This window comes from Cynocephalus volans, chromosome 11 (genome assembly GCF_027409185.1).
Source record: "Cynocephalus volans isolate mCynVol1 chromosome 11, mCynVol1.pri, whole genome shotgun sequence".
Classification (NCBI taxonomy): Eukaryota; Metazoa; Chordata; class Mammalia; order Dermoptera; family Cynocephalidae; genus Cynocephalus; species Cynocephalus volans.
The window spans coordinates 12,550,358-12,561,739 of NC_084470.1; the positions used below are offsets into that span (position 1 = coordinate 12,550,358).

Consider the following 11,382-nt stretch of genomic DNA (forward strand, 5'->3'; position numbering starts at 1 on the left):
AAGCAAATCAGTGAAGAAGTAGATTTTAAGAAGATATGGGCAGCAAGACAATCCAAGAAAAGCTGTTACTTTTTTATATATTAATATGGCAGCTACTGATTTGGCTAACTAAATTCTTTGTGAGAATAAATTATTTACATTTCTCTTTTAGAAAAGTTGAAAACTTTAATTCATAGCTAGTCTATGCTCTTTAGCATGTTTTCTGCATTATTTCATAGTAAATTTCAGTTTGTACTCTTTTTTTTTTTCTCGTTACTAAGCACATTATAATTCTTTAAATATATGTTTGGACTTCACACACAGCACTTTCATATACATTTTCATTTGATTGTCAAATTTAGACGCACACGAACACTCTTGCTGCTTTGTTTCAATCTTTCCATCCTAGCCTAAGATTATAAAATAAAATTTCTCTTTGACCTTCTGACATAGGACATTTTTGCTTTAATATTCAGCTAAAGCACACTTGTTAATCTCAGTCTGTGTGAAAAAAACCCCACCTTAATCTTGAATAGGAAGGTATTTTGAAGCTACTGAATTCATTGCTAGTGATGGGTAAATAGAGCAAGATCCTTTATTGTTGAGATAGAGTCTCTCTATTAGGAATTATCAATACAACTATTATATATTATCTTCACTGTACTTTAAAGTGATAATGCCTTCTTTGTTAAATTTCTCAGAAGTTTATCTCCCAAATATTAAAAATGTATAGCCACCTAAATAAAGTATCACATATTCCAGAGGAGCCCATAAATGTCTTCCTGTGTAAAACATTATAGGTTCCCTAAACTTACACTCTACCCTTTATATTTTCTCAGACCTCTAGTTTTGGTTTAGTTTATTTGCTTTTTGGTGGCTGGCCAGTATGGGGATCCAAACCTGTAACCTTGTTACCAGCACCACATTCTCCCAAGTGTGCTAAGTAGTCAGACACCATCATGAAACTCACTTTAAAATAATTCAGTTTTGAATGTTTAAAATGTTCCTTTGGAGATGGCTAAGCAGAACGCCTGATGAACAAATGATGATGCTAGATCTCTGCGGAACAGGTGGGTGTGCCCTGAGGGGCGCTGCAGCCAGCCGAGCCCACCCTTCAGGCCCTGCCTCATACCTTCCCCCTTGCTGCTTTCCCTCCCTAGTCTCCATCTCTTCCCAACTTGTTCCCACGTTTGAATCTTTCAGAAAAATGGCGTTACTTCAATAAAATGCTTTCTAGAACTTTAAGTGGAATAGTTAAAGCAAAGCTATGAATTATCTCCTCCAAATTCTGATGTAAAAAGTCAACGGGCCAATTTTAAGTAGTTAATTATACTTCATTGTATCATTTAGACGGGGCACATTTTTTCAGGGTCTCATATTAAAGGTTTTTTAAAATCTGGGAGCTTGGAGACAGCCTAACGTGGTGCTAAGGGGTCTGCCACGAGCAGTTGTCTTTCCTTTAGAGATCAAATGGGGTGGTGGATGTTCACGTACAAAGCTCTCTACAAACTGCTATTAGATTGCCGTTTAACGGTACAAAGGCAACTGGGTGTAATAACCAGTAGGTCAATTTTCGTGCGATGACGCGGGACGTGAGGAACAGGCCGGAGTGGAGCCGGCGGTCGCGCACTGCCGTGCTTCGCGGGGTGCCTCGGTAATACGGAGCGCCTGGACCGCGCTGGCAGGCGGCGCGCGCGGCGACACCGCGGTCGGGGCGGGATCGCGGCGGCGCCCGGGAGCGGCGGGCACAGGCAGGCCGCTCCTCCGACAGGGTCCTAGGTCCTCGGCCCATTCCCCTCCGGGCGGAGTCGGGAAGCGCTCGGCCCTCCGTGGACGTGGGGCCCGCGGCCGCTCCCGGCCCCGAAGCCCCGGAGCTGGCGGCGTGGGTCGCGGTGGGCGCGGGAAGCTCCGACCTCCGACCCTCGGGGCGGCACTGCAGCATCAGCCCTCGGTTCCCCGACGCGGCGCCGCAGCTGCTCCGCCTGCCCAGGTTCGTCCTGTCACCTCCCTGTACTGAGGCACGCACCGGACCCGTAAGAAAATGCCGGAGGTGTTTTAAGTCCAAGTCCGAACATAACCGAATTCGGCTGTTTAGAAATCTGAAATCTAGACATTCCCTGAAGGGTCAATTTAGAGTTCCCACTCCCAGACTGCAGAGTGGCTGTCTAGCTCCGTCCCCCTCGTCCGACGCCTCCTGGCCACCCCAAAAGGTCCTGGAGCCGAAATCCCGCCAACACTCTATTCTTGGTGATCGACTGCTCTACTATTTCTAACCAGAAAAAAGGTCAGCAAACGAATGGAGTTAACAAACGGCCCATTCGCGATGGAGGTTTCCTCCGCTCAGGGTCAAGTTGAATACTCGTGTGGCTTGTTTCCTGATACCTTATTTTATGGAATGAGAGCCAAGAGAAAACACGTTTTAATTTTTGTTCGTAAACTGGGAATAGAGCCGTTCACTACTGCCAGATAGTTTGCACAACTTAAACTTAGGCAATGTTAGTGGTTAAACTTTTATTAGAAGTCACCTTAACAATCACTGAAATGAGGTTACATGGAATTAAAAAAGGCATTTCATTCAATTGCAGGTAAACATTCTAAAGCAAAAACAAAACCAAAAAACTCTCCCAGAAACGTCCGTTACTTCTAAACTTAGAAATAATAAAAGCGATCTTGAAATCACAAGTTACCTCAATACTTACATGAGAGAGCGAATTCCCGACCGGATGTGGATGCAGATCCCAGCCTGAGCATCTTCTTTGAAATTTCCCCAGATTCTCACTAGCAGGAAATGTCTACTTATGTTTTATACAACATATCCTAGTTCCCTGTCTCACTGGGTTACGATGGCAAGTAACAGTGTTTCAAAAAGCTGGACTCAAATAATTAACAGGGTTTTGACCAACACATGTTAGTGTTATGTTAAATAGCTGGGAAATATTCATGCTATGAACGGCACCTGAGATTTATGTTGCCTCCACAGTGCGTTGATTTCTAATGCACAAATTCACATCTAAAAATCCAATTGATAGTCTTGATATAATTATGATTCATAAATTTATTCCACAAGGCTTTCTAAATCTTCAGTATTCTATGCAGTTAAAGCAAGTCTATGGAAGGTGCTTGCATTTAGTGAAAAGGATTGAGTCTCTGATTTGCTTTCAATTGAAAATAAACAATTGATAGCAGAATGGAGTTTGAACACAACATCTGTGCTTATAGAAGTCTGACTGACTACTCGTTCTGACCATTAGGTTTTAGTTCTAAGCAAAGTGTTAAATAGAAGACAACTGGGTTACACCCCACTCTTGCATATACAAAATACCCTTCTTATGTCCATCAAAACTGCACACACTCTCACACACACACTTCAATTTACATCCCAACGCAGATTACAGAAAAGTACCTGCAATCCTTGCCGTTCCTCTCTGCAACTTTGGTTCTGGGTTTTGGTTTCTGCACCTCAATTGGAAAAGATGAGTTAGATTATTGTAAGACCCCAAAACATTTAGGAAAATGTCACATCTGCAGAGTTAGCATTTTTGAAACCGTGGTTTGCTGTGGCCTCCGTTAAACTTTGAGAGGGCTTTGTTCCACTCAGACCCTGCGCCAGTCCTCTCTCTTGGTTGTGGAGACACTTATCCTCCTCTTCAGTTAATGAGTTTCACCTAGCCTTGCTGTTTGTGTTTTTATAAAAGATCTGCAAAGCACTAATTGCAAAAGAAGAAAAAAGCTCTTGTTTTGCTTAATCAGAAGGTAGAATTCTATAGTAAAAACATTTTCTATTTTAAAGTTTCAGGAATCAAACCTTTTCCTAATTTCAGGAGTTGCACACATAGACTAAGTCTCCAGATGTAGAAATGTTAAAAGCCCTTCGCAGCAATTACTTCTGGTTTGGTTCTTTAACTACATAAAGGAATGCTGAAAGGGAAAAAAATGCCTACACTAAATTCAGAAAAGATTGCACAAAAAACGTTGTTTCCTCTTAATGATGACATTATTTTTGATAGAAAGTTCACTTCATCAAAGAGATTCTTTGTTCCAGAAATTACCAAGGAAAAATCTGTCCATGAAGATTCATTTTCTTTAAATATATTATTTGGAGCCCTTGGCCATAAATTATTATGGTTTTTGTAAATATTTGGCTGTAAAAAAAATTTACTGCAAACCATGTGGGCTTTTAGAACACATTTTCTAGAAGCAAAATTTCAGAATTCTGATTCTATTATGAGGGAATCAAATTGATATAAACAAGCATTTTGAAGTTTGGCACATCAGTGCTAGTCTTGCTAGCTTGGTTAACATTTCTACAGTCAACCTATTAATATGCAAAATCCCATGTTGGCAGAATTTTCTGTATGTGTATTGCATCATTTTCATACTAATTTGCTCAAATTATTTATATAAAATTTTAAAAAATCAGATCTCATTTTCCAAAAATGCATTCGCAGTCCCTTGATAAAGGATGATTCCTTTGCTTCTTTAGTGTTTTCCCTCTCTGTAAAAGGACTCCCCCTTTATAAAAAATTTACTATACAAAATACAGTTGAGAAATTGCAAATTTAACTTCTGAACACTTTCCTATGAATTCACAGTGTACATTCAGAAAAATGGTCGAACAATGAAGTGAAATAAAACGTTTCGGCCCCAAACTATAATTCTAAAACAAACATAGAAAAGTTTTGGGTTCTCTGGTAACTACTTGTTTTGATCATTTGTAAATCATACTTTATTCGTGTTATTCCTTTAATTTTCATTAATTGTATAAGCCCAGATTCTTCAGCTTCTGTGTAGTATTTTTACTCCAATACTAGTTAATTAAATCATGAGTAAACTGAGCTGTGTTGTCACATCATGCCAACTAGTGTAAAACACACACACACACACACACACACACACAAAACCCTATATACACTTAATGAAAAAGAAATGACCACTTGACTTTTAGAAAAAAGTACTTGAGGTTCTTTTAAGTTATATTTAAATATCCATTTGAAACATAGGAAATATAAATTGGTATATTAAAGAGTAAATACATTATTTGTACAATAAAACACCAACAATATCAGTGCAACTTCTATTAAGTCCTAAATATGAAAAAATTATAAATATTTTAGTTACTTATTCTTTATATCTTGATTACAATTCAGTAAGTCACCTTATTCTTTCTTCTTGACATGCTTTCAAATATAGATTAATTGATGCCAATTTTAGCAGTTTTGTTTGCTCTAGTACTTTATCAAGGTATTCAAATTCAGACAAGAAAATATCTCACAAAGAGTAAATACCATGTCTACAGAAAGATAGGATGTATTTATTTTATCAGTTGATTTTGGGAGACCAGATTCCATATAAAAAGTAGTTTAGAACCCTTCTTTCTTATGTGAGCTGCATCTCAGGGGGAAAAATCCTCTTTTAGGGTAATACACAAATACTCATTTGCGAAATAATGATCAAAACATCTTGAAATCGGCATTTAATTTAAAATCTATTTAATCCATATAATCCGTATTTTGACTATTTTTATTCCATTGCTCTATTACCTAAGTGGCAATAATTCCTCTGCAATAATGTTGCTATGTGTATGATCCACCTTGAGCTACAGTCCAATTTACTTTAAATCAAACGTTAATGAAATTGCACTTGGGGGGGCCATTCGAAAATTAATCTCCCAAGATAAGTTCCACTTCAAAAGGATTCATTGTTAAAGCTGGGTTGATTTTTAGAGCTACAAATACTAACAAAGTTTGCAACTTTTAAAACTCTGAGAACTGTTTCGGATAAGGTGGATGTGGACTCAGCCAGCTTTTCGCATAATTTGGGAACTTCAGGAAGGAGGAAATCACCACCTCAAAGCCTCGTGGTGTGATGTTACATTACTCGGTCCCGGGCAGTTGCTGTCCCCCACCCCCAGCAAAGACATTCAGAGCCTGCCCGTCTGCGGGACCCGTTTCTTTTATCGCCGTGTACACAAGGGTCAGCTTCTGCACATTTCCCCCATCGGTTCTAGCAGTTTCTTGCAGACCTCCTCCGCCCCGGGGAGTCCGCACGGTCACCACGTCCTGCCATAGAGCAGGTTGGCGCCGAGCACGCCGCCGCCGTAGTCTCCGGCGGCCGTGTCCAGGGCCGCCAGGCCGCTCCCCGGACCGTGCAGCGCGGGCGGGCTGGGCGACAGCTCCTCGAGCTCGGGCGCGGGCGTCGGGGCGGGCGGCTGCGGGCCGGCCTGGCCGGGCGTCGGCGTGCCGGTGCCGTTCTGGCACGGTTTGCCGTCCTTGACCAGCACGGGCACGGCCACGCGGCGCGGCGACGGCGGCGGCGGCGGTGGCGGGCCCAGGCCGCCGTCCTGCTGCAGCTGCTGCGCCGCCTTGTCCTTGGCCTGCCGCTTCATCTTGTAGCGGTGGTTCTGGAACCAGATCTTGACCTGAGTGGGCGTCAGGTGGATCATGCCGGCCAGGTGCTCGCGCTCGGGCGCCGACAGGTACTTCTGCTGCTTGAAGCGCCGCTCCAGCTCGTAGACCTGCGCCTGCGAGAAGAGCACGCGGCGCTTCCTTCGCGGCGCCGCCGCCGCCGCGTGCAGCGGCGCCAGAGACTTGGCGGCGTCCGCGATGCCCGTCAGCGACCCCATGCCGGCCACGTTCACGCCCGCCGACGGCCCCATAAACCTGGAGACTGGGGAGGGGTCCCAAAGGGGAGGCCCGGTGAGCTCCAAGCCCGCCGCGGCCGCTGAGCCCCCGGCCCCCGCCGCGCGCCCGCCGCCACGTCCCAGGACCCCCCGCGCGGCCTCGGCCGGCTCCCATCACGCCCCGCGCCCCGGGCTGTGGCGGGAAAAGCCCGCGCCTCCCGTTTGCCCGCGGTCCCGCGCTCCCGGCCCCGCTCACTTGACGAGTAGCGCGGGTCCGGGTTGGCGCCGTACCAGCCGGTGGCCGCGGCGGCCGCGCCGCCCCGCATGCCGTCCGTGTAGGCGGGCAGCTCGCCCACGTTGCCCAGGCCGCCGTTGCAGTAGCCGCCCATGGCGCCGTGAGGGAACTGCGAGACGCCGGGCGGCATGTGGTAGGTGGCGGCCGCCGCTGCCGCCGCCGCCGCCGCTGCCGCCGCGGCCGCCGCGTTGTGACCCGCCATGGCGTGCGGCGGCTGCATGCCGGCCACGGCCGCCGCCTGCGAGGAGGGGCCGGGCGGCGGCGCGCGGTAGGTGGCGGCGGCCGCGGCCCCCAGGGGCGCGCCCAGGCCGGCCGGCGCGCCGTCCATGGCGCCGCCGAACTTCTTGTAGGTCTCCTCGATGGGGCTCAGGATGTCGGACACGGAGAAGGGCGTCGTGTGCTTGGGGCTCAACGACATGGCTCGGCGGACGGCCAGGTAGGGGGGCCCGGGGCGGGCGCGGGCGGGACACGGCGGCCACTCGTCGCCGCCACCTCGGCCGCGGCGGCAGCGCCTGTGAGGAGGAGTCGGCGGCGCCGCGAGCCCCCCGAGCTGAGGGATCTGCGGTTTATTTTAGTCCGGCGCCAGGTTTACGACAGACTCGGGGGGCGGAGCAACAGCCCAAACGGGCAAACAATGGTCACGGACATCTTTTTCTCTTGCCCCCCCCTTCCCCATCACGGAGGCAGAGAAAGGTAAAAGGGGCCGTTGGGTGTTTCTTGAAAAGATCGCCCCCCTTTGCCCTCCATCCGGGGCAGTGACCCCAGCCTTCGAGCGCCAGAAATAGAACCCGGGAGGCCGGCGTCGAGGCTACACGTGAAGGACTCCGTGCTCGTCCCCATCTAGACGCCAGTTTTCCTTAAGTGATTTAGTGGCAAAGTCCAGTATAACCGGGGAGGGGAACGTGCTGCTAAGTTGGCGGGGCGGGGGACGTTTGCAGGACTCGCTTTGCCCTCTCCAGCTACCAGTCAGTCTCTCCCTCGCTCCTTCATCTAAAGTGTTAAAAAAAAAAAAAAAAAAAGGCTCTTGGGTCCCACCGTAAGAGCGCATAAAGAGAGGAGGTACAATGACCGTCCTCTGCCATTGTAGGGCTCCCTAATTTATGCATCTTTAGACCCTTAAGCATCATTTTGTGGGCAACCAGACGGACACTTCCAAATTAGCTCAAAGTATTCAAATCCAAAGGAGAGAAAACACACACAGACACAGATACACAGATGCTAACTTGTAAGTATTCTGCTTTTACTCTGTGGAGATGGAGGTGGAACAAGGGGAAGAGGGTACATTTTTATTTGCTGAAATGTTTCGTGTACAATTTGCACTTATAAAGAAAGTTCTTAACTCCTTTCTTTCCCTTTCTCTCTCTCTCTGAAAGTAAATATCTGATTTAGGATTTATTCTTATATCACTCCTATGATCAAAAGGAAGAGAAAGAAAAAAATCCGAAATTCCAGATAGTTCTAGTTGTTCACAATGGGTCTTTTTGTTGTTGGAAAAAATATAATCTGTCCAAGGATTATGAAAGTGTTTGCAGAAATCAGGTGAAAATGGTAGTTTCTCCTGAAAAATACAAAATCGTAGATAAAATTATAGATTTTTTAAAAAAGAAAACTTTGTCATCCTTTGATTTGCAAATTTACCTGCAGAGCAAAGAATTAGGCATTATGAACTTTCCACCAAATACTGAACAAAACAAGGAACAAGACAAAAGAAGTGTGCAAAGCATATCGACTAAATTTTGAAAACAATCTTGCAGTAAAAAAAGAAAATGATAATTCGGAAATGAAGATACAGTTTTTAAGTTTCCCAGAGGGTGGAGCAGGAGAAAGGAAAACAAGGAGAGTGCTCTCTTAAGCAAGATTTTATTGTTTGATTGTTTTGTTTTTTTAAAAGAAAAGGATGTGTAAAAACGATTTGAGTTTAACCTAATAGCACAGGTCTTGAAGGCAAGAACAGTGTTAAATATTTCTTTTTCATGTCCACAGTTTTGCTCTTATTGTTTTAATCATTGCTTTGTTCATTTCGGTGTAGTTTTGCAAAGAATCTGCCCTTTCTTGGGGGGAAATGCTATATGATCACCTATGGGAAGAAAGTGACAACTAGTCAAGTGTTTAGAGTAGTATTTTAAAATACCGAAAAGAACAAAATGCGAGGTCGTTTGCATTGTTTACATACGTGTCACTGACTTAGAGAGATTAGTATTGCTACAAGTTTAACATGATGCTACTTTTACAGGTCTTTCCTGAGCTTGAAACACTTGGGCTAAGGTCTTCCTTCATCCTCACCTGCACTGGAATTGCCTACTTATTTTTTTAAAAATTGATGATATGCAAAGAAGCATTTATGTATGTATCCAAGCAGTTGCTGAGAGTCTTCTGAAAACTGCAGTTTGACTTTTCAGTTTTTGGTTTAATTTAAATTGTATTATTTATTTGTATTATTAGCTTAAATAAAAAATAGTAGAAGGTCATTTCCTCAGAGACAACAGAGTAAGTAAAAATAGTTGTTATAACATCTGTGAATATAAAATTCACTGGTGAACCATTATATTTTAGTTTTCAAGTTCAAACATATTTCAAGCATGAAACTCATTGTCATAACCTCCGTGTTAATTAGATCAAATTGAAAAAGTGTTCATGGTTACAATTTTTTCCAGATGATAATTATTTACTCTAGTTCTAGGCTGTATATTTCTTCTCATGTACTTTTCTTTATGGAACTTGGATATAGCAATTTACATCAAGTGGTTATATTACAAGTCATTGCTTATTTTGTTTTTCATCTGTACTGAGTTCTGTTGCAAGTGTATTTACACTGGAAGGCTCCCATCTGTAAATTAAAAAAAAAAAAGAAAAGTGCTTTACCATATCTGAAGATTCTCTGCAGAGTCACTTTCAGACTGCTTAGGAGCTTGATAAGCCAAATAGTCCCTAACTGGAGGTTAACCATACTGGGGGAAAAAACCCCACAATCTTCAACATTTCTCCCTATCAGTTATTTGTGTCTCATTTTAGAAATTACATATCATCATGCTGGAAAGACTATTTGGATGTATGCAGATGATCCTGAAAATAGATGTAGTCTGAAGAATGTATATGTAATTTATATATAAATTAAAATAATCTGATTGATACTCCATTAAAGCTTTTTTTATCAAATTCATCATTGCCTAAACTATGTATGGAAATTTATACTTAGTAGATTCCTAAATAATATTAGCTAAATTGGATTTCACAGGAAATGTATTTCTTATGAATGTTTTCTGTCCACCCCACCCCCAACCCCCCTACTTGAAAACAATGCTGGCACTCAGCAAAAACAAAACAAACAAACAAACAGAAAACCCCAAATACTGCCAGAGGGAATACAGTGAAAAGAGCCTCCCGTTTCCCCTTCTTAGAGGCACTCAATGTTACCTGTTTCTTCTGGAATAACGTATAATCTCGAAGCATATTACCATTTTACACACAAGGGACAACATGCTCTGTGGTTTGGTACCTTGCTTTTTTTGTAGTTTAGGTTTTCATAGTTCCACACATCACATGTAATACTGAAAACTTAATAAGGTAGGGTGTGGCAGATATAGAAAATTTTCCTAGACAGAAAGATCCAGTAGGATCTCTTGGATTTCTGACCAAAAGGTGGTATTTATTGAAAATCTCTGATGTGTTAACTTAGGGCCAAAAATATTTGGCAAAAAAATTCCGAAGAAGGAGACTTCCCCAGAGTTGGGATTTGCTGTTGTCAGGCAGCTCAGCCATAGGGGCCTGGGAGGAGTCGAGAACATATCCACTTTTAAGTGGTGTTCCAGCCAATACTTAGAGGGATATTTTATTTTTCTAGGTGGCAAATAATTTCCAATGGGTCCTAAATTTCCTGATCAAGACAAATGGTGTTTAAAAATATAAGTTTCTGCTTGAAACTCAAGAACATTAAGTGCCTTTTAGAAGTGAGACAATTGCTGCATTTGTGGTTAGTTTAAAATAGTTGTGAAATAATTTGATTAATAAAATTCGCATGTTGTGGAAGTAGCTTTAAAATACAGTTTATATAGTTGGGAAGGTATAAGAAACATATCAAGGATACTAGTGTATTGTAGCAAAATTTGAGGTTATAAAGAAGAAACAAAATTGCTATAGAGATGAAAAGTGAAGTTTGTTTTAATTTTAAATTTTTTTTGCTAGTTTCAGCAGTTTCTGAATCTGGTTCTCATTTCTTTTTAGTCCCCCTAAAGGCCTTTTCTTTTAATGCTTATTTCAGTTAATTAAAATTTCTTATGATAATTTTACAGTTGGATTTATTTGACTTTTTTATTTCTATGTGACACTGTAATCCTTTTACATTTTCTTCACAAAATGCAAACTCCTTGCAATTTAACTACTCTTAAAAAAAGCCTTGAGTCACCCTTTCCTGAGATTCAGATATTTTAGATTGAAAATAGTTTTCTGTTTTTTTTATTTTTTATTTTTTGACCGGTAAGGGGATTGAAAC

The 11,382-nt window shown here is 43.0% G+C and overlaps 1 protein-coding gene across 1 annotated transcript; it reads right to left on the minus strand.

Annotated features, from left to right (window-relative positions):
• Window positions 1–6,028: 6,028 nt before the first annotated feature.
• NKX2-4 (NK2 homeobox 4) lies at window positions 6,029–7,323 on the minus strand. Its single transcript, XM_063115446.1, has 2 exons — window positions 6,855–7,323; window positions 6,029–6,645 (listed from the first exon to the last, which is right to left on the minus strand). The coding sequence occupies exons 1-2, from the start codon at window positions 7,309–7,311 to the stop codon at window positions 6,029–6,031; spliced, it is 1,074 nt and encodes a 357-aa protein (XP_062971516.1). The 5' UTR covers window positions 7,312–7,323.
• Window positions 7,324–11,382: the final 4,059 nt, after the last annotated feature.

Coding starts and splice junctions, on each gene's coding strand:
- NKX2-4 (XM_063115446.1), bottom strand. CDS start 7,311: ATGTCGTTGAGCCCCAAGCACACGACGCCCTTCTCCGTGTCCGACATC. Junction 6,646..6,854: donor GGACCCGCGCTACTCGTCAA/GTGAGCGGGGCC, acceptor ACCCCTCCCCAG/TCTCCAGGTTTATGGGGCCG.